Source organism: Oncorhynchus clarkii, chromosome 12 (assembly GCF_045791955.1).
Source record: "Oncorhynchus clarkii lewisi isolate Uvic-CL-2024 chromosome 12, UVic_Ocla_1.0, whole genome shotgun sequence".
Taxonomy (NCBI): domain Eukaryota; kingdom Metazoa; phylum Chordata; class Actinopteri; order Salmoniformes; family Salmonidae; genus Oncorhynchus; species Oncorhynchus clarkii.
Window position 1 is genome coordinate 63,452,423 of NC_092158.1, and position 22,839 is coordinate 63,475,261.

At 41.2% G+C, this 22,839-nt stretch overlaps 3 protein-coding genes across 3 annotated transcripts; all 3 read left to right on the forward strand.

Annotated features, from left to right (window-relative positions):
* The first annotated feature begins 1,799 nt into the window (after positions 1-1,799).
* On the forward strand, positions 1,800-3,866 carry LOC139420940 (ferritin, middle subunit-like). Its single transcript, XM_071171364.1, has 4 exons — positions 1,800-2,151; positions 2,537-2,683; positions 2,914-3,039; positions 3,512-3,866. The coding sequence occupies exons 1-4, from the start codon at positions 2,050-2,052 to the stop codon at positions 3,665-3,667; spliced, it is 531 nt and encodes a 176-aa protein (XP_071027465.1). The 5' UTR covers positions 1,800-2,049; the 3' UTR covers positions 3,668-3,866.
* A 6,769-nt stretch (positions 3,867-10,635) lies between these two features.
* Positions 10,636-12,649, forward strand: LOC139420941 (ferritin, middle subunit-like). Its single transcript, XM_071171365.1, has 4 exons — positions 10,636-10,934; positions 11,320-11,466; positions 11,697-11,822; positions 12,295-12,649. Exons 1-4 carry the CDS (start codon positions 10,833-10,835, stop codon positions 12,448-12,450), a joined length of 531 nt encoding a protein of 176 aa, XP_071027466.1. The 5' UTR covers positions 10,636-10,832; the 3' UTR covers positions 12,451-12,649.
* A 6,769-nt stretch (positions 12,650-19,418) lies between these two features.
* On the forward strand, positions 19,419-21,430 carry LOC139422118 (ferritin, middle subunit-like). Its single transcript, XM_071173268.1, has 4 exons — positions 19,419-19,717; positions 20,103-20,249; positions 20,480-20,605; positions 21,076-21,430. The coding sequence occupies exons 1-4, from the start codon at positions 19,616-19,618 to the stop codon at positions 21,229-21,231; spliced, it is 531 nt and encodes a 176-aa protein (XP_071029369.1). The 5' UTR covers positions 19,419-19,615; the 3' UTR covers positions 21,232-21,430.
* The last annotated feature ends 1,409 nt before the right edge of the window (positions 21,431-22,839 follow it).

The window sequence follows — 22,839 nt, forward strand, 5'->3', positions numbered from 1 at the left end:
ATATGATATCTTACGAATTCCAATTTGTTGTGGCTAACGTTAGCTCGGTGGCTAGGTGCTAGCGTTAGCTAGGTGGCTGAAATTAGCTAGGCAAGGGGTTAAGGTTAGGTCTAAGGTTAAGGTTAGGAGTTAGGTTAAAGGGCAACCTTTGTGATGCTAGACGTTTGCGTTATATGCTCACCCTAAATTATCCTTTAAGCATGACACATCATTTAGTCAACAGGTGAAGAATGCCAAGTATGTCACAGCCCTTTTTGTAACACCAGATTAAACAAACTGATAGATAGAGCCTGTTTTGGCTTACATTTTAGGTGAAAGGGGTCCTGTCCTCAAACAATTGGAGTAGAGGCACTACCTTACATACTAGGCCAGTCAGTAAAGATCAGGGGCTGTAAAATCAGTGTCAGCTGGGGGGAGGAGCTTCCCCATCAAGTAATGTTATTCAATGTGATCTAAAAGGCTAAACTGAGCCTAAATCGGCACTCTTACTTTGAGAGGCTTGATGCATACTGCCCCAGAAGACCTAAGTAGTGTTCGATTACCCATTCTAACATACTGTATACTACATACATACTGCATACTATTAGTTCATAGGGCTCCCGAGTGGCGCAGCGGTCTGAGGCACCGCATCCCAGTGCAAGCGGCATCACTTTAGTACCCGTTTTGAATCCAGGCTGTATCACATCTGTATGTGATTGGCCCAGCGTCGTCCGGGTTTGGCTGGAGTAGTCTGAATTTGTTCTTAACTGACTTGCCTAGTTAAATAAAGGTTACATTTGAGTATACTGTAAAATAACGTTAAACTTCTAGTTGAGCTTACTTTCGCTTCGCCAGTCTACCGGAAGCTGATGGTGTTGCTATGCAACGTTACACGTTATAGCATAACTAATTACTAGCTAGACATCATACGATTTCGGGTGTGTTTGTAAATTAAATCTGGAATGCCAGAGTATGCTCTCGGCGTTCGTAAATTCAGAGCGTTGTCAGATTGTCCGTTCGTAAATGTAAAGCGTTTCGCCCTCGGAGCGTTCAGATCCCACACTGGCCGAGGAGTAGGGTTGATCCGAGCATTTTGACCTCAACGGCAGTCAAGCACCCAAGCTAACTGGCTAACTTTGGCTAGCTTGCTAGCTACTTCCAGTGTCCATTGAGAACGCACAATGACTATACCACTTAGCTAATCCTGATGTATTAATAGCCAACTAACTTTACGTTAGGTAGCTAGCTAACATACTGGTACATACTGCTGTAATGATATGCTATGCTATGTAAGGATAGCGTAGCTAAAACATTGTCAGCCAACATCAGACATAACGTGTAACGGAACTTATTTGAAAAGTCATTACATCGCATTACATCTTAAATAATGTGAAGAGGGGTTTGTTCTCTGCCCACTTCATTTCATGGATAAAGAATCTTCCATTAAAGATAAACAAATAAACAATGAAAGTTAAATCAGGGTCCATATCAAAAAACATAATATCATAGTCTCTCAGATTAACATTAACAGTTTTCTCTTTAAGATAAAATCTTCTAACTCACTCCAAAATCTTCTGACAAAAGAACATAAGTATACAATATGGAATAAGAAAGACTTAAAACACAAAAACAAGTATTTATTTTTCCAAAACTGGTTTGACAACAACATTATTTGGATTAAACAATTATTGAACAATTATCAAGAATTCATGAGAACACCCAATGTTACATTCACTCCTGAGGAATGGGATCGTCATCAAATGATCCGCATAGTTCCTGTTGAATTTCTAAAGGTGATTGGCTACGCTCTGTGAGGGTGGATTTCACTGACGCATTCCGTTTGGAACAATAAATAGAGCGAACAAGGCTCCTTCCAGTTCACAAGTCTGAGAAGACGCATGAAGAAGTTCTTGCTTCAACAGTGATTGAACGGAACTCCTCTGCCTTCGTCCCGCATTATAGAACATTTTGGATTGATAACATAACACTTATCTGAACTATAATAGCAAAAAATTCGAATAAACCCTATTTTTGTACCGTTACTTTAGATATTAAAGAAAATCTGCCAAAATGGAGTCTCAGATCCGCCAGAACTATCACCACGATTGCGAAGCTGCCATCAACCGGATGATCAACTTGGAGATGTTTGCCTCCTACACCTACACTTCAATGGTAAGGAGTCTACCAAGATGACCGTTTTGTTGAGCTACCTGTTATTATGCCTGGGCCTAAATTCTTTTCTTTTCACCTGACTTTTCTGTAGCCAATCACCTCGACTCCGTTAAGTACATATTTGAGTTTTACTTGGCAAGGCTATTAAGACCCTCCTCCAGGTTGGTATAGCATTCAAGTGAAGCCGGGAATCTATCCTACCTTGGTCAGAGCGCGTAACAACTCCTTGACAGGTTAATTGTCAGGTTACCAAGTAGACTACAGACTAGACTGATTCATGCCTATATCATCAAGCTTAGTTGCCACAACAAGAACATAACGCCCAGTCACGTTCGGCACTTTTTTTCTAATTCTTTTAACCACACTGTTTTGTTTGTCCACCCAGGCTTTCTATTTCTCCCGTGACGATGTGGCTCTGTCTGGCTTCGCGCATTTCTTCAAGGAGAACAGCGACGAGGAGCGGGAGCACGCCGACAAGCTACTCTCCTTCCAGAACAAGAGAGGTGGACGCATTTTACTCCAGGACATCAAGGTGAGCGCCTGAGCATCGAGGAACACATTTAGATTGTAGACTGATAGAAAATGTCTTTACTCCATGGAGTGTCCAGCGTTAAGTTGATATAGAGAACCTGTAGTCCTAAACATACTGCCTTTAACCACTGAACTGAAACGATGTGAGGGATGTAACTCTGTTCACTTTATCCTGACCTTAACGTCTGCTAGTAGTCCCTAACCCTCCTGTGTTCACTCTGGCCTGTGTAGAAGCCAGAACGTGATGAGTGGGGCAATGGGCTGGAGGCCATGCAGTGTGCTCTGCAGCTGGAGAAGAATGTGAACCAGGCCCTGCTGGACCTGCACAAGATTGCCTCTGGAAAGGTTGACCCCCATGTAAGTTATGGTGAAACCACACATCACATGTATGTATCACATAGAATACAGGTACTGTCCCAGGAGATGATCAGGTTGTTGTAGCTCTGATAACTAATGACAGGATTGGGTGACCTGTTTCTTAACACGCACACAATAGTCCACAGATGCACACTACACACACAATGCAGCTAATGCATAAGGGGTGGCAGGTCATCTAGTGGTTAGAGCTTTGGGCCAGTAACCAGAAGGTTGCTGGCTCGAATCCCTGAGCTGCCAAGGTAAAAATCTCTTCTGCCCCTGATTAACCCACTGTGCCACGTTAGGATGTCATTGTAAATAGGAATTTGTTATCTGACTTGTCTAGTTAAAAAATAAACTGCAGACACCTCATTATCTTCCCTTAGTCCATTACCACCAGGCTCTTGTGTGTTACTGTATCTACAATGGTCTGTAGTCATTATCTTTTCTGACCTGTGTTATCCCTCTTTAGCTGTGTGACTTCCTGGAGACCCATTACCTGAATGAGCAGGTGGAGGCCATTAAGAAGCTGGGAGACCACATCACCAACCTCACCAAGATGGATGCTGTCAAAAACAAGATGGCAGAGTACCTGTTTGACAAGCACACCCTGGGAGGCCAGAGCTAAACCACTTCCATCCCCAGGCTACGGCCTCCAGCCTCAGACCAGGACTCCTGGCTTCTCTGATGGATCCTACTGGCTTTACATTTATAGGGGAGAGTGTTAAACTGGTGCAGTGCAACACAGCTGTAACATTGGTGTTTCTGTTGACAACACTACTGTATTGGAGGCAAGGCTTCTTGTAAAACAATTAAAAATATCAGTTGAGTTTGTTGCTGTTTTCTAAGTGTTGACCTGTAGTAATGGATGTTGTATCAGTCTATTGAGGTTCTTTGCTCTTTTACTGAGCATCTTCATACCAGTGGTGAATACTGACAATTGACTGACTGAGGGTCATAACAATAGAAGTTTAACATGAGGTTTTATAAAGGATGTTACCTCTCACCACAGAGGGTGTCCTTTACCGTATCTTGTAATAGTGCCATATCAATTAAGGGCCCAGCTGTCAACTCTAGGTCCATAGGAGTGAAATGGGTAACTACAGTTGCTATAGACCTTTAATCTGAGTATCACAAGTTTATTATTATACAGCCTAGAGGTCAATCAAACCCTTGCGTCCTGCTCGGTAATTCAGTTAGCAAGTTATGGTATATTTCTCTAGTGATGAATTTCGTCTCTTACTGACACAAAATACGTCTCTACTTCGGGTAATACCCAAAAGTTCCCCTACAGCAAACTATGAACTGAATACTCAAAATAGTAAATCTACAAGCCTCTTGTTCACCATAAGGGGCTTATCGGAGCTGTCATATGGTTGCAAAGCTGCTGGTAATTTACTGAAGTCGTTCATTTTGGTAATTGACAGCCAAGCTTCACCTTAATACTTTTAACTGAAAATATTGCTAGACAATTTTAAGGTGTCCATATAGTAAATGAGTTTCTAGCGGGTAGACCATTTCGTTAAAGGGGAAAATGGCCTAATGAGAAGTGTCTAATCAGCAATGGCATTTTCAATAACTAAACTATTTCCTTTTCACAACTGCCGCCAACATTAACAACCTAGAAGTATTGACATGGTAAAATGGAGTACATTTAATTAAAAGATGATAATGGTGTTCACTGAGTTGATTTATATTTAGGGCAATGTTTTGCAGCTTTGTCATTCTATTTGAAAATATATTTTACATGTGAAATCCACACAGGGCCAGATATTTGTGATAATCTGACGTACCCAAGAAGGCTACTAGATGGCATCTGATTCATTTGCATTTTCCAACATTTGAATTTATGAATCCCTATTAGCTGCTGTCAAGGTATCAGTTACTGGGGCCTCCCGGGTGGCGCAGTGGTTAAGGGCGCTGTACTGGGTTTTCGCCCAGGCTCTGTCGTAACCGGCCGCGACCGGGAGGTCCGTGGGGCGACGCACAATTGGCCTAGCGTCGTCCGGGTTAGGGAGGGATTGGTCGGTAGGGATCTCCTTGTCTCATCGCGCACCAGCGACTCCTGTGGCGGGCCGGGCGCAGTGCGCGCTAGCCAAGGTTGCCAGGTGCACGGTGTAGCCTCCGACACATTGGTGCGGCTGGCTTCCGGGTTGGATGCGCGCTGTGTTAAGAAGCAGTACGGCTGGTTGGGTTGTGTATCGGAGGACGCATGACATTCAGCCTTCGTCTCTCCCGAGCCCGTACGGGAGTTGTAGCAATGAGACAAGATAGTAGCTATTACAACAATTGGATACCACGAAATTGGGGAGAAAAAGGGGTAAAATACAATTTTAAAAAATGTAGCAGTTACTCTTTATGGGGTCTAGCAAAATAAAGGCAGTTCTATACAATAACACTAACATTACATTAGATTTCACAACACATTAAGGGTTTGCCCTCAGGCCACTACTCTTCTACAACACAAAATGTATTGCATTTTTTAATTAATAATTGAGTAGCCCAGCATTCACATTCTATTCCATATTTTGAGCCATAGGCCTATCCAAGCCTTTACACATAATGTAGTTGGTCCAAAGTTGGCATCATCACTTTAATTGGATTGATAATGTATTTCTATCCCAGTTCACTTTCACTACAACAAAGTAATCAGCCTCTCTGTTTTCAGTTAGACTAACACAATACTTGTTTAATTTGATTCATTATAGAATCTTCACCTTATTAGAACATGATTTCCTTTACAACCATGTATGTATGTACGTATACATGTATACTTGTTAATTAATTGATAGTGCAATTAAAGTGTGTCATCAAGTCAGCAGCTTCTTGACATTGAGTGCCTCGACTCCTATTAAGTTAATTGAGTATTAGACATTAGACATTTTGTGACATATTCTGGTCTAGTGGTAATGCTCCTGACTCTGGACCACACATGACCCTTGGTGGCATGGATTCAAACCCTGCCTACGCTTCATATCTGTATTCCTCTAACTTTCTGTCCCCCCCTCTCATTCATAACTTGATATCTCAATAAAGAGAGAGAAAATACTAATATATATAAAGAAATTAGTCATCTCCAGACCATGTACTACCCAAACATGGTGAAGGGAACATATATAGAATAATGGGTTTTGACATTGGTGGTGACTTTCTGAACTGTTATAGTTAGACCAACAGTTTAAAGTAATACAGAAAATATTGGTATTTGAGTTCTGATTGACTAAATTGACAACATTTTCTGGAAATGTGTTGTATTTTCCCTTCAATTCACCAGAAACAACCATTCACAGCTATTTGTTAAAAAATGCCTTAGTAAGTTACACAGTATATGTAAGTTGCATAGTATAGTATATGTTCCTGCTGTTCTCTCCTTCTTCCCTTCTTCCTTTTCTTCAAATCTGGTATCAGCCGGTCTTCGCCCATTCATCACCCCTCATGTCTGTTTCTGCAGTCACAAAACTCCGCCTCCTTCCACCATTGTCACTGTGATAACAGAACAGAACTACCTCGAGACAAACAATGGTGGATAAATGAAGATAGTTAACTCAGGCCGTTTACCACTGTCGGCTTTAGGAGGTGGCTCCTTAAGCAGACAACAATGCGATAGTGCGATGACTTCCTATGGGGGGGATGAAGGAGTGGGCTGTCTCGCTTCCTCTTCCATCTCTGCTTGAGACTCCAGAATGCTGAGTCACAATGACAAGGCAGAAATACAGCCAGGGCAGAGCCTGAGTCATTCCATACTGTAGTAGAACCAACAGGAGGTTATGACAGGAATAAGCAGGGGTGCTAATTTCACTGGGGACAGGGGGGACATGCATTTTTGTCCCCTCCCCAGTTTTATCATTGGAATGTGATACAAAACGAGGCAACGGTGTGCTTTAGGACCATGCGGATGCCTCCGAGCAGTCGGGTAGGCTGTTTGCTGTGTTTATTCGACCAAATATATATATAAATATATATGTCCCCTCCACATCTAAAACCAATATTGCGCCCCAGGTAAAATAAGTGGGAGGGAGCAATTGGGAGAGAGGGAAGGGGGAAAGAGTACAGACTAAAAACACTGTGTCACCCTTCAGAACTTCAATAGAAAGAGTTATGTAATGGTTAATCCTTTACAGTATTACTTATGGTTTATAACGTTGTGCAGCTGGTCACATGATGGACCCTGTCATGACTTTAACAACTTAACACAGGTTCTCGGGGTTGAACATTACAGAAAAGAATTGCAATTCAAAAATGAAGACAATTCTATGTCAATTTCATTTTTAACGCTATGTTTGCCCTTCTGCTAAAATATGGTCACTTAGAACAATCTGGACTCAGGGGTAGACGTAACATAGTAAAAGTACATTCAGGATACTCCCATTAGTATGATATGTTTTGTATGGTATGTATTAATTTGTGGATGTACATCATCAATATCGTATTATATTTTACTAATTGCAATTTTTACAATATGTTACGATTTGCTAAACATATGATATCTTACGAAGTCCAATTTGTTGTGGCTAACGTTAGCTCGGTGGCTAGGTGCTAGCATTAGCTAGGTGGCTGAAATTATCTAGGCTAGGGGTTAAGGGCTAAGGTTAGGTCTAAGGTTAAGGTTAGGAGTTAGGTTAAATGGCAACCTTTGTGATGCTAGACGTTCGCGTTATATGCTCACCCTAAATCATCCTTTAAGCATGACACATCATTTAGTCAACAGGCGATGTCCCTTTTCGCAAAAAAAAGGGATGCCAAGTATGTCACAGCCCTTTTTGTAACACCAGATTAAGCATAAATCTACTGTCACTCCCAACAGTCTGAAGAATCTTTGTCTCATTGTCTCCAAAACTTTGTTTGCGCTCATAATGAAAACATTACACTATAAACTGAGGTTCAGTCTAAAACAGTTGATCAAAGTAACTGAAAGCAGGGCACATACTTCAAGGATTATCTATGTTGAAGACCCTTACCCACATTTGAAGCAGCTTCATAATTTTTCATCAAACACTGAACCTAGATAGTAGCTATGACAAACTGATAGATAGAGCCTGTTTTGGCTTACATTTTAGGAGAAAGAGGGTCCTGTCCTCAAACAATTGGAGTAGAGGCACTACCTTACATACTAGGCCAGGAAAGATCAGGGGCTGTAAAATCAGTGGCGGCTGGGGGGAGGAGCTTCCCCATCCATGTAATGTTATTCAATGTGATCTAAAAGGCTAAACTGATCCTAAATCGGCACTCTTACTTTGAGAGGCTTGATGCATACTGCCCCAGAAGACCTAAGTAGTGTCCGATTACCCATTCTAACATACTGTATACTACATACATACTGCATACTATATACTATTATTTCATAGGGCTCCCGAGTGGCGCAGCAGTCTAAGTCACCGCATCCCAGTGCAAGCAGCATCACTTTAGAACCTGGTTTGAATCCAGGCTGTATCACATCTGGCTGTGATTGGCCCAGCGTCGTCCGGGTTTGGCTGGAGTAGGCCGAATTTGTTCTTAACTGACTTGCCTAGTTAAATAAAGGTTACATTTGAGTATACTGTAAAAGAACGGTAAACTTCTAGATGAGCTTACTAGCGCTTCGCCTGTCTACCGGAAGCTGATGGTGTTGCTATGCAACGTCTTGCTAGCTTGTTAGCATAACTAATTACTAGCTAGACATCATACGATTTCGGGTGTGTTTGTAAATTAAATCTGGAATGCCAGAGTATGCTCTCGGCGTTCGTAAATTCAGAGCGTTGTCAGATTGTCCGTTCGTAAATTTAAAGCGTTTCGCCCTCGGAGCGTTCAGATCCCACACTGGCCGCTCTGGCCGAGGAGTAGGGTTGATCCGAGCATTTTGACCTCACAACGGCAGTCAAGCACCCAAGCTATCTGGCTAACTTTGGCTAGCTTGCTAGCTACTTCCAGTGTCCATTGAGAACGCACAATGAGTATACCACTTAGCTAATCCTGATGTATTAATAGCCAACTAACGTTAGGTAGCTAGCTAACATACTGGTCCATACTGCTGTAATGATATGCTATGCGGTTCGTAAGGATAGCGTAGCTAAAAAATTGTCAGCCAACATCAAACATAACGTGTAACGTAACTTATTTGAAAAGTCATTACACCTCTCAACATTTTCTTAACTCTTGTCATAATTAGTCAAAACAAGTAAATTTATCCACTCTCGTAATAAACAAAGTAACAATTTTTAAACAGATTAAGATGAGGTCGAGGCAAGTGCATTTACTCCACCCACAATCTGTCCGCGTGAGATAAGCCCGTTTTTGTGTAGAGGTATATAACAGTGTCAAATTACTAGCGGATTTTGATCATATAGAAGTTTCGTAATGTTTAAGCTTTAACAAATGCACTAATATTTTCGGATGCACGTGCCATTCCGGCAACTTTGAGAAAAATTAGGTCTAGTTCTGCGTGTTGTTCACACCCATGCCTTCCCTCTCATTGGCTAGAATGGTTCCACCTGATCTTGCCTGTCTCCAATTGTTGAGCACATGTATTTCCATTGTTAGATGGGTCACTCGGCTCTCTTGTCAATATAATACATATCTTTGCTTTAGGTTGATGTGAATGAGTGGGGTCATCATTTATTTATATTTTTTTTATATATATTTTTATTTTTTTATTATGAACACAACAATACAAAATATATACAAAGAAGAGTACATAAACCTTTTCAATTTGTTAAAATATTTTTATTTTATTTTTTTACTTCACCTTTATTTAACCAGGTAGGCCAGTTGAGAACAAATTCTCATTTACAACTGCGACCTGGCCAAGATAAAGCAAAGCAGTGCGACACAAACAATAACACAGAGTTACACATGGAATAAACAAACGTACAGTCAATAACACAATAAAAAAAACAATCTATATACAGTGTGTGCAAATGAGGCAAGATTAGGAAGGTAGGGCAATAAATTGGCCGTAGTGGCGAAGTGATTACAATTTAGCAATTATACACTGGAGTGATAGATGTGCAGAAGATGAATCTGCAAGTAGATACTGGGGTGCAAAGGAGCAAAAAAATAAGTAACAATATGGGCTACTTACAGATGGGCTTTGATTTGATTTGATTTTGATTTTGATTTGGCTATACAGGTGCAATGATATGTGACCTGCTCTGACAGCTGATGTTTAAAGTTAGTGAGGGAGATATGAGTCTCTTTATGGTGAATATTGCTTTTTTGTTTTTACATTTACTGATAATTTCAAAATAATATTTAAATTCTATCTTAAATAATGTGAAGAGGGGTTTGTTCTCTGCCCACTTCATTTCATGGATAAAGAATCTTCCATTAAAGATAAACAAATGAACAATGAAAGTTAAATCAGGGTCCATATCAAAAAGACTGGTTTGACAACAACATTATTTGGATTAAACAATTATTGAACAATGATGGCCAACTATACGATTATCAAGAATTCATGAGAACACACAATGTTACATTCACTCCTGAGGAATGGGATCGTCATCAAATGATCCGCATAGTTCCTGTTGAATTTCTAAAGGTGATTGGCTACGCTCTGTGAGGGTGGATTTCACTGACGCATTCCGTTTGGAACAATAAATAGAGCGAACAAGGATCCTTCCAGTTCACAAGTCTGAGAAGACGCATGAAGAAGTTCTTGCTTCAACAGTGATTGAACGGAACTCCTCTGCCTTCGTCCCGCATTATAGAACATTTTGGATTGATAACATAACACTTACCTGAACTATAATAGCAAAATAGTCGAATAAACCTTATTTTTGTACCGTTACTTTAGATATTAAAGAAAATCTGCCAAAATGGAGTCTCAGATCCGCCAGAACTATCACCACGATTGCGAAGCTGCCATCAACCGGATGATCAACTTGGAGATGTTTGCCTCCTACACCTACACTTCAATGGTAAGGAGTCTACCAAGATGACCGTTTTGTTGAGCTACCTGTTATTATGCCTGGGCCTAAATTCTTTTCTTTTCACCTGACTTTTCTGTAGCCAATCACCTCGACTCCGTTAAGTACATATTTGAGTTTTACTTGGCAAGGCTATTAAGACCCTCCTCCAGGTTGGTATAGCATTCAAGTGAAGCCTGGAATCTATCCTACCTTGGTCAGAGCGCGTAACAACTCCTTGACAGGTTAATTGTCAGGTTACCAAGTAGACTACAGACTAGACTGATTCATGCCTATATCATCAAGCTTAGTTGCCACAACAAGAACATAACGCCCAGTCACGTTCGGCACTTTTTTTCTAATTCTTTTAACCACACTGTTTTGTTTGTCCACCCAGGCTTTCTATTTCTCCCGTGACGATGTGGCTCTGTCTGGCTTCGCGCATTTCTTCAAGGAGAACAGCGACGAGGAGCGGGAGCACGCCGACAAGCTACTCTCCTTCCAGAACAAGAGAGGTGGACGCATTTTACTCCAGGACATCAAGGTGAGCGCCTGAGCATCGAGGAACACATTTAGATTGTAGACTGATAGAAAATGTCTTTACTCCATGGAGTGTCCAGCGTTAAGTTGATATAGAGAACCTGTAGTCCTAAACATACTGCCTTTAACCACTGAACTGAAACGATGTGAGGGATCTAACTCTGTTCACTTTATCCTGACCTTAACGTCTGCTAGTAGTCCCTAACCCTCCTGTGTTCACTCTGGCCTGTGTAGAAGCCAGAACGTGATGAGTGGGGCAATGGGCTGGAGGCCATGCAGTGTGCTCTGCAGCTGGAGAAGAATGTGAACCAGGCCCTGCTGGACCTGCACAAGATTGCCTCTGGAAAGGTTGACCCCCATGTAAGTTATGGTGAAACCACACATCACATGTATGTATCACATAGAATACAGGTACTGTCCCAGGAGATGATCAGGTTGTTGTAGCTCTGATAACTAATGACAGGATTGGGTGACCTGTTTCTTAACACGCACACAATAGTCCACAGATGCACACTACACACACAATGCAGCTAATGCATAAGGGGTGGCAGGTCATCTAGTGGTTAGAGCTTTGGGCCAGTAACCAGAAGGTTGCTGGCTCGAATCCCTGAGCTGCCAAGGTAAAAATCTCTTCTGCCCCTGATTAACCCACTGTGCCACGTTAGGATGTCATTGTAAATAGGAATTTGTTATCTGACTTGTCTAGTTAAAAAATAAACTGCAGACACCTCATTATCTTCCCTTAGTCCATTACCACCAGGCTCTTGTGTGTTACTGTATCTACAATGGTCTGTAGTCATTATCTTTTCTGACCTGTGTTATCCCTCTTTAGCTGTGTGACTTCCTGGAGACCCATTACCTGAATGAGCAGGTGGAGGCCATTAAGAAGCTGGGAGACCACATCACCAACCTCACCAAGATGGATGCTGTCAAAAACAAGATGGCAGAGTACCTGTTTGACAAGCACACCCTGGGAGGCCAGAGCTAAACCACTTCCATCCCCAGGCTACGGCCTCCAGCCTCAGACCAGGACTCCTGGCTTCTCTGATGGATCCTACTGGCTTTACATTTATAGGGGAGAGTGTTAAACTGGTGCAGTGCAACACAGCTGTAACATTGGTGTTTCTGTTGACAACACTACTGTATTGGAGGCAAGGCTTCTTGTAAAACAATTAAAAATATCAGTTGAGTTTGTTGCTGTTTTCTAAGTGTTGACCTGTAGTAATGGATGTTGTATCAGTCTATTGAGGTTCTTTGCTCTTTTACTGAGCATCTTCATACCAGTGGTGAATACTGACAATTGACTGACTGAGGGTCATAACAATAGAAGTTTAACATGAGGTTTTATAAAGGATGTTACCTCTCACCACAGAGGGTGTCCTTTACCGTATCTTGTAATAGTGCCATATCAATTAAGGGCCCAGCTGTCAACTCTAGGTCCATAGGAGTGAAATGGGTAACTACAGTTGCTATAGACCTTTAATCTGAGTATCACAAGTTTATTATTATACAGCCTAGAGGTCAATCAAACCCTTGCGTCCTGCTCGGTAATTCAGTTAGCAAGTTATGGTATATTTCTCTAGTGATGAATTTCGTCTCTTACTGACACAAAATACGTCTCTACTTCGGGTAATACCCAAAAGTTCCCCTACAGCAAACTATGAACTGAATACTCAAAATAGTAAATCTACAAGCCTCTTGTTCACCATAAGGGGCTTATCGGAGCTGTCATATGGTTGCAAAGCTGCTGGTAATTTACTGAAGTCGTTCATTTTGGTAATTGACAGCCAAGCTTCACCTTAATACTTTTAACTGAAAATATTGCTAGACAATTTTAAGGTGTCCATATAGTAAATGAGTTTCTAGCGGGTAGACCATTTCGTTAAAGGGGAAAATGGCCTAATGAGAAGTGTCTAATCAGCAATGGCATTTTCAATAACTAAACTATTTCCTTTTCACAACTGCCGCCAACATTAACAACCTAGAAGTATTGACATGGTAAAATGGAGTACATTTAATTAAAAGATGATAATGGTGTTCACTGAGTTGATTTATATTTAGGGCAATGTTTTGCAGCTTTGTCATTCTATTTGAAAATATATTTTACATGTGAAATCCACACAGGGCCAGATATTTGTGATAATCTGACGTACCCAAGAAGGCTACTAGATGGCATCTGATTCATTTGCATTTTCCAACATTTGAATTTATGAATCCCTATTAGCTGCTGTCAAGGTATCAGTTACTGGGGCCTCCCGGGTGGCGCAGTGGTTAAGGGCGCTGTACTGGGTTTTCGCCCAGGCTCTGTCGTAACCGGCCGCGACCGGGAGGTCCGTGGGGCGACGCACAATTGGCCTAGCGTCGTCCGGGTTAGGGAGGGATTGGTCGGTAGGGATCTCCTTGTCTCATCGCGCACCAGCGCCTCCTGTGGCGGGCCGGGCGCAGTGCGCGCTAGCCAAGGTTGCCAGGTGCACGGTGTAGCCTCCGACACATTGGTGCGGCTGGCTTCCGGGTTGGATGCGCGCTGTGTTAAGAAGCAGTACGGCTGGTTGGGTTGTGTATCGGAGGACGCATGACATTCAGCCTTCGTCTCTCCCGAGCCCGTACGGGAGTTGTAGCAATGAGACAAGATAGTAGCTATTACAACAATTGGATACCACGAAATTGGGGAGAAAAAGGGGTAAAATACAATTTTAAAAAATGTAGCAGTTACTCTTTATGGGGTCTAGCAAAATAAAGGCAGTTCTATACAATAACACTAACATTACATTAGATTTCACAACACATTAAGGGTTTGCCCTCAGGCCACTACTCTTCTACAACACAAAATGTATTGCATTTTTTAATTAATAATTGAGTAGCCCAGCATTCACATTCTATTCCATATTTTGAGCCATAGGCCTATCCAAGCCTTTACACATAATGTAGTTGGTCCAAAGTTGGCATCATCACTTTAATTGGATTGATAATGTATTTCTATCCCAGTTCACTTTCACTACAACAAAGTAATCAGCCTCTCTGTTTTCAGTTAGACTAACACAATACTTGTTTAATTTGATTCATTATAGAATCTTCACCTTATTAGAACATGATTTCCTTTACAACCATGTATGTATGTACGTATACATGTATACTTGTTAATTAATTGATAGTGCAATTAAAGTGTGTCATCAAGTCAGCAGCTTCTTGACATTGAGTGCCTCGACTCCTATTAAGTTAATTGAGTATTAGACATTAGACATTTTGTGACATATTCTGGTCTAGTGGTAATGCTCCTGACTCTGGACCACACATGACCCTTGGTGGCATGGATTCAAACCCTGCCTACGCTTCATATCTGTATTCCTCTAACTTTCTGTCCCCCCCTCTCATTCATAACTTGATATCTCAATAAAGAGAGAGAAAATACTAATATATATAAAGAAATTAGTCATCTCCAGACCATGTACTACCCAAACATGGTGAAGGGAACATATATAGAATAATGGGTTTTGACATTGGTGGTGACTTTCTGAACTGTTATAGTTAGACCAACAGTTTAAAGTAATACAGAAAATATTGGTATTTGAGTTCTGATTGACTAAATTGACAACATTTTCTGGAAATGTGTTGTATTTTCCCTTCAATTCACCAGAAACAACCATTCACAGCTATTTGTTAAAAAATGCCTTAGTAAGTTACACAGTATATGTAAGTTGCATAGTATAGTATATGTTCCTGCTGTTCTCTCCTTCTTCCCTTCTTCCTTTTCTTCAAATCTGGTATCAGCCGGTCTTCGCCCATTCATCACCCCTCATGTCTGTTTCTGCAGTCACAAAACTCCGCCTCCTTCCACCATTGTCACTGTGATAACAGAACAGAACTACCTCGAGACAAACAATGGTGGATAAATGAAGATAGTTAACTCAGGCCGTTTACCACTGTCGGCTTTAGGAGGTGGCTCCTTAAGCAGACAACAATGCGATAGTGCGATGACTTCCTATGGGGGGGATGAAGGAGTGGGCTGTCTCGCTTCCTCTTCCATCTCTGCTTGAGACTCCAGAATGCTGAGTCACAATGACAAGGCAGAAATACAGCCAGGGCAGAGCCTGAGTCATTCCATACTGTAGTAGAACCAACAGGAGGTTATGACAGGAATAAGCAGGGGTGCTAATTTCACTGGGGACAGGGGGGACATGCATTTTTGTCCCCTCCCCAGTTTTATCATTGGAATGTGATACAAAACGAGGCAACGGTGTGCTTTAGGACCATGCGGATGCCTCCGAGCAGTCGGGTAGGCTGTTTGCTGTGTTTATTCGACCAAATATATATATAAATATATATGTCCCCTCCACATCTAAAACCAATATTGCGCCCCAGGTAAAATAAGTGGGAGGGAGCAATTGGGAGAGAGGGAAGGGGGAAAGAGTACAGACTAAAAACACTGTGTCACCCTTCAGAACTTCAATAGAAAGAGTTATGTAATGGTTAATCCTTTACAGTATTACTTATGGTTTATAACGTTGTGCAGCTGGTCACATGATGGACCCTGTCATGACTTTAACAACTTAACACAGGTTCTCGGGGTTGAACATTACAGAAAAGAATTGCAATTCAAAAATGAAGACAATTCTATGTCAATTTCATTTTTAACGCTATGTTTGCCCTTCTGCTAAAATATGGTCACTTAGAACAATCTGGACTCAGGGGTAGACGTAACATAGTAAAAGTACATTCAGGATACTCCCATTAGTATGATATGTTTTGTATGGTATGTATTAATTTGTGGATGTACATCATCAATATCGTATTATATTTTACTAATTGCAATTTTTACAATATGTTACGATTTGCTAAACATATGATATCTTACGAAGTCCAATTTGTTGTGGCTAACGTTAGCTCGGTGGCTAGGTGCTAGCATTAGCTAGGTGGCTGAAATTATCTAGGCTAGGGGTTAAGGGCTAAGGTTAGGTCTAAGGTTAAGGTTAGGAGTTAGGTTAAATGGCAACCTTTGTGATGCTAGACGTTCGCGTTATATGCTCACCCTAAATCATCCTTTAAGCATGACACATCATTTAGTCAACAGGCGATGTCCCTTTTCGCAAAAAAAAGGGATGCCAAGTATGTCACAGCCCTTTTTGTAACACCAGATTAAGCATAAATCTACTGTCACTCCCAACAGTCTGAAGAATCTTTGTCTCATTGTCTCCAAAACTTTGTTTGCGCTCATAATGAAAACATTACACTATAAACTGAGGTTCAGTCTAAAACAGTTGATCAAAGTAACTGAAAGCAGGGCACATACTTCAAGGATTATCTATGTTGAAGACCCTTACCCACATTTGAAGCAGCTTCATAATTTTTCATCAAACACTGAACCTAGATAGTAGCTATGACAAACTGATAGATAGAGCCTGTTTTGGCTTACATTTTAGGAGAAAGAGGGTCCTGTCCTCAAACAATTGGAGTAGAGGCACTACCTTACATACTAGGCCAGGAAAGATCAGGGGCTGTAAAATCAGTGGCGGCTGGGGGGAGGAGCTTCCCCATCCATGTAATGTTATTCAATGTGATCTAAAAGGCTAAACTGATCCTAAATCGGCACTCTTACTTTGAGAGGCTTGATGCATACTGCCCCAGAAGACCTAAGTAGTGTCCGATTACCCATTCTAACATACTGTATACTACATACATACTGCATACTATATACTATTATTTCATAGGGCTCCCGAGTGGCGCAGCAGTCTAAGTCACCGCATCCCAGTGCAAGCAGCATCACTTTAGAACCTGGTTTGAATCCAGGCTGTATCACATCTGGCTGTGATTGGCCCAGCGTCGTCCGGGTTTGGCTGGAGTAGGCCGAATTTGTTCTTAACTGACTTGCCTAGTTAAATAAAGGTTACATTTGAGTATACTGTAAAAGAACGGTAAACTTCTAGATGAGCTTACTAGCGCTTCGCCTGTCTACCGGAAGCTGATGGTGTTGCTATGCAACGTCTTGCTAGCTTGTTAGCATAACTAATTACTAGCTAGACATCATACGATTTCGGGTGTGTTTGTAAATTAAATCTGGAATGCCAGAGTATGCTCTCGGCGTTCGTAAATTCAGAGCGTTGTCAGATTGTCCGTTCGTAAATTTAAAGCGTTTCGCCCTCGGAGCGTTCAGATCCCACACTGGCCGCTCTGGCCGAGGAGTAGGGTTGATCCGAGCATTTTGACCTCACAACGGCAGTCAAGCACCCAAGCTATCTGGCTAACTTTGGCTAGCTTGCTAGCTACTTCCAGTGTCCATTGAGAACGCACAATGAGTATACCACTTAGCTAATCCTGATGTATTAATAGCCAACTAACGTTAGGTAGCTAGCTAACATACTGGTCCATACTGCTGTAATGATATGCTATGCGGTTCGTAAGGATAGCGTAGCTAAAAAATTGTCAGCCAACATCAAACATAACGTGTAACGTAACTTATTTGAAAAGTCATTACACCTCTCAACATTTTCTTAACTCTTGTCATAATTAGTCAAAACAAGTAAATTTATCCACTCTCGTAATAAACAAAGTAACAATTTTTAAACAGATTAAGATGAGGTCGAGGCAAGTGCATTTACTCCACCCACAATCTGTCCGCGTGAGATAAGCCCGTTTTTGTGTAGAGGTATATAACAGTGTCAAATTACTAGCGGATTTTGATCATATAGAAGTTTCGTAATGTTTAAGCTTTAACAAATGCACTAATATTTTCGGATGCACGTGCCATTCCGGCAACTTTGAGAAAAATTAGGTCTAGTTCTGCGTGTTGTTCACACCCATGCCTTCCCTCTCATTGGCTAGAATGGTTCCACCTGATCTTGCCTGTCTCCAATTGTTGAGCACATGTATTTCCATTGTTAGATGGGTCACTCGGCTCTCTTGTCAATATAATACATATCTTTGCTTTAGGTTGATGTGAATGAGTGGGGTCATCATTTATTTATATTTTTTTTATATATATTTTTATTTTTTTATTATGAACACAACAATACAAAATATATACAAAGAAGAGTACATAAACCTTTTCAATTTGTTAAAATATTTTTATTTTATTTTTTTACTTCACCTTTATTTAACCAGGTAGGCCAGTTGAGAACAAATTCTCATTTACAACTGCGACCTGGCCAAGATAAAGCAAAGCAGTGCGACACAAACAATAACACAGAGTTACACATGGAATAAACAAACGTACAGTCAATAACACAATAAAAAAAACAATCTATATACAGTGTGTGCAAATGAGGCAAGATTAGGAAGGTAGGGCAATAAATTGGCCGTAGTGGCGAAGTGATTACAATTTAGCAATTATACACTGGAGTGATAGATGTGCAGAAGATGAATCTGCAAGTAGATACTGGGGTGCAAAGGAGCAAAAAAATAAGTAACAATATGGGCTACTTACAGATGGGCTTTGATTTGATTTGATTTTGATTTTGATTTGGCTATACAGGTGCAATGATATGTGACCTGCTCTGACAGCTGATGTTTAAAGTTAGTGAGGGAGATATGAGTCTCTTTATGGTGAATATTGCTTTTTTGTTTTTACATTTACTGATAATTTCAAAATAATATTTAAATTCTATCTTAAATAATGTGAAGAGGGGTTTGTTCTCTGCCCACTTCATTTCATGGATAAAGAATCTTCCATTAAAGATAAACAAATGAACAATGAAAGTTAAATCAGGGTCCATATCAAAAAGACTGGTTTGACAACAACATTATTTGGATTAAACAATTATTGAACAATGATGGCCAACTATACGATTATCAAGAATTCATGAGAACACACAATGTTACATTCACTCCTGAGGAATGGGATCGTCATCAAATGATCCGCATAGTTCCTGTTGAATTTCTAAAGGTGATTGGCTACGCTCTGTGAGGGTGGATTTCACTGACGCATTCCGTTTGGAACAATAAATAGAGCGAACAAGGATCCTTCCAGTTCACAAGTCTGAGAAGACGCATGAAGAAGTTCTTGCTTCAACAGTGATTGAACGGAACTCCTCTGCCTTCGTCCCGCATTATAGAACATTTTGGATTGATAACATAACACTTACCTGAACTATAATAGCAAAATAGTCGAATAAACCTTATTTTTGTACCGTTACTTTAGATATTAAAGAAAATCTGCCAAAATGGAGTCTCAGATCCGCCAGAACTATCACCACGATTGCGAAGCTGCCATCAACCGGATGATCAACTTGGAGATGTTTGCCTCCTACACCTACACTTCAATGGTAAGGAGTCTACCAAGATGACCGTTTTGTTGAGCTACCTGTTATTATGCCTGGGCCTAAATTCTTTTCTTTTCACCTGACTTTTCTGTAGCCAATCACCTCGACTCCGTTAAGTACATATTTGAGTTTTACTTGGCAAGGCTATTAAGACCCTCCTCCAGGTTGGTATAGCATTCAAGTGAAGCCTGGAATCTATCCTACCTTGGTCAGAGCGCGTAACAACTCCTTGACAGGTTAATTGTCAGGTTACCAAGTAGACTACAGACTAGACTGATTCATGCCTATATCATCAAGCTTAGTTGCCACAACAAGAACATAACGCCCAGTCACGTTCGGCACTTTTTTTCTAATTCTTTTAACCACACTGTTTTGTTTGTCCACCCAGGCTTTCTATTTCTCCCGTGACGATGTGGCTCTGTCTGGCTTCGCGCATTTCTTCAAGGAGAACAGCGACGAGGAGCGGGAGCACGCCGACAAGCTACTCTCCTTCCAGAACAAGAGAGGTGGACGCATTTTACTCCAGGACATCAAGGTGAGCGCCTGAGCATCGAGGAACACATTTAGATTGTAGACTGATAGAAAATGTCTTTACTCCATGGAGTGTCCAGCGTTAAGTTGATATAGAGAACCTGTAGTCCTAAACATACTGCCTTTAACCACTGAACTGAAACGATGTGAGGGATCTAACTCTGTTCACTTTATCCTGACCTTAACGTCTGCTAGTAGTCCCTAACCCTCCTGTGTTCACTCTGGCCTGTGTAGAAGCCAGAACGTGATGAGTGGGGCAATGGGCTGGAGGCCATGCAGTGTGCTCTGCAGCTGGAGAAGAATGTGAACCAGGCCCTGCTGGACCTGCACAAGATTGCCTCTGGAAAGGTTGACCCCCATGTAAGTTATGGTGAAACCACACATCACATGTATGTATCACATAGAATACAGGTACTGTCCCAGGAGATGATCAGGTTGTTGTAGCTCTGATAACTAATGACAGGATTGGGTGACCTGTTTCTTAACACGCACACAATAGTCCACAGATGCACACTACACACACAATGCAGCTAATGCATAAGGGGTGGCAGGTCATCTAGTGGTTAGAGCTTTGGGCCAGTAACCAGAAGGTTGCTGGCTCGAATCCCTGAGCTGCCAAGGTAAAAATCTCTTCTGCCCCTGATTAACCCACTGTGCCACGTTAGGATGTCATTGTAAATAGGAATTTGTTATCTGACTTGTCTAGTTAAAAAATAAACTGCAGACACCTCATTATCTTCCCTTAGTCCATTACCACCAGGCTCTTGTGTGTTACTGTATCTACAATGGTCTGTAGTCATTATCTTTTCTGACCTGTTATCCCTCTTTAGCTGTGTGACTTCCTGGAGACCCATTACCTGAATGAGCAGGTGGAGGCCATTAAGAAGCTGGGAGACCACATCACCAACCTCACCAAGATGGATGCTGTCAAAAACAAGATGGCAGAGTACCTGTTTGACAAGCACACCCTGGGAGGCCAGAGCTAAACCACTTCCATCCCCAGGCTACGGCCTCCAGCCTCAGACCAGGACTCCTGGCTTCTCTGATGGATCCTACTGGCTTTACATTTATAGGGGAGAGTGTTAAACTGGTGCAGTGCAACACAGCTGTAACATTGGTGTTTCTGTTGACAACACTACTGTATTGGAGGCAAGGCTTCTTGTAAAACAATTAAAAATATCAGTTGAGTTTGTTGCTGTTTTCTAAGTGTTGACCTGTAGTAATGGATGTTGTATCAGTCTATTGAGGTTCTTTGCTCTTTTACTGAGCATCTTCATACCAGTGGTGAATACTGACAATTGTAGACCTACTGACTGAGGGTCATAACAATAGAAGTTTAACATGAGGTTTTTAAAGGAGGTTACGTCTGACCAGAGGGTGTCCTTTACCGTATCTTGTAATAGTGCCATGTCAATTAAGGGCCCAGCTGTCAACTCTAGGTCCATAGGAGTGAAATGGGTAACTACAGTTGATGTAGACCTTTAATCTGAGCATCACAAGTGTATTAAACAGCCTAGAGGTCACTCAAACCCTTGCAAATTCAAACCCCCGAGCTGACAAGGTATAAATCTGTCGTTCTTCCCCTGAACAGACAGTTAACCCACTGTTCCTAGGCTGCCATTGAAAATAAGAATTTGTTCTTAACTGACTTGCCTAGTTAAATAAAGGTAAAATAAATTCATAACAAATTCCCGCCTGTTAGGACTGGTACAAGGTTTCCTATACAACGGATGGGTCCCATTATGTCTGGCGAGAAACCAAACTGCATTCCACAGTAAGAACATCATACCAACGGTCAAGCATGGTGGTAGTGAGATTGATTGGGGATGCTTTGCTACCTCAGGACCTTGATGACTTGCCTTAATAGAAGGAACCATGAATTCCACAGCAAAATGTCAGGCCATTCGTCTGAGCTGAAGCTGAAGCGAAGCTTGGTCATGCAGCAAGACAATGATCCAAAACACACAAGTCTACATGAAAATTGTTAAAAAGCAATACATTTTTGGAATGGCCTAGTCAAAGTCCAGACCTAATCCCAATTTAGATGTAGTGGCCGGACTTGAAATCCCAACAAATTACGCTGAGTTAAAGAAGTTCTGCATGCAAGAGTGGGACAGAATGTGAGAGACTGATCAACAACTACAGGAAGCATTTGGTTGCAGTCATTGCAGCTGAAGGTGGCAATACCAATTATTTAGTGTAAGAGGGCAATTACTTTTTCACACAGAGGAATTGGGTTTTGTGTAACTTGTCTAATTAAATGAGTATCCATTTTTTTTGTTATTTGTAAACTCATGTTCTCTTTATCTAATATTAGGTTTTGGTTGAAGATCTGATCAAATTCAGTTACAAAACATGCAAAAATAGAGAAAATCAGAAAGGGGAAATACTTTAAAAAACTTTATTTTTACTTTTGTAACGGTACTGTATATATACACTGAGTGTATAAAACATTAAGAACAACTTCCTAATATTGAATTGCAAACTCCCCTTTTACCCTCAGAACATCCTCAATTCGTTGGGGGCAAGGACTCGATCTACAGGGTGTCGACAGCGTTCTACAGGGATGCTGGTTCATGTTGACTACAATGCTT

What these genes read in the sequence shown, in the direction of transcription:
- LOC139420940 (XM_071171364.1), top strand. Translation starts at nt 2,050, where the DNA reads ATGGAGTCTCAGATCCGCCAGAACTATCACCACGATTGCGAAGCTGCC. An exon ending in CCTACACCTACACTTCAATG is followed by an intron (nt 2,152 to 2,536) that starts GTAAGGAGTCTA and finishes TTGTCCACCCAG; the next exon opens with GCTTTCTATTTCTCCCGTGA. An exon ending in CTGGAAAGGTTGACCCCCAT is followed by an intron (nt 3,040 to 3,511) that starts GTAAGTTATGGT and finishes ATCCCTCTTTAG; the next exon opens with CTGTGTGACTTCCTGGAGAC.
- LOC139420941 (XM_071171365.1), top strand. Translation starts at nt 10,833, where the DNA reads ATGGAGTCTCAGATCCGCCAGAACTATCACCACGATTGCGAAGCTGCC. An exon ending in TTTTACTCCAGGACATCAAG is followed by an intron (nt 11,467 to 11,696) that starts GTGAGCGCCTGA and finishes TGGCCTGTGTAG; the next exon opens with AAGCCAGAACGTGATGAGTG. An exon ending in CTGGAAAGGTTGACCCCCAT is followed by an intron (nt 11,823 to 12,294) that starts GTAAGTTATGGT and finishes ATCCCTCTTTAG; the next exon opens with CTGTGTGACTTCCTGGAGAC.
- LOC139422118 (XM_071173268.1), top strand. Translation starts at nt 19,616, where the DNA reads ATGGAGTCTCAGATCCGCCAGAACTATCACCACGATTGCGAAGCTGCC. An exon ending in CCTACACCTACACTTCAATG is followed by an intron (nt 19,718 to 20,102) that starts GTAAGGAGTCTA and finishes TTGTCCACCCAG; the next exon opens with GCTTTCTATTTCTCCCGTGA. An exon ending in CTGGAAAGGTTGACCCCCAT is followed by an intron (nt 20,606 to 21,075) that starts GTAAGTTATGGT and finishes ATCCCTCTTTAG; the next exon opens with CTGTGTGACTTCCTGGAGAC.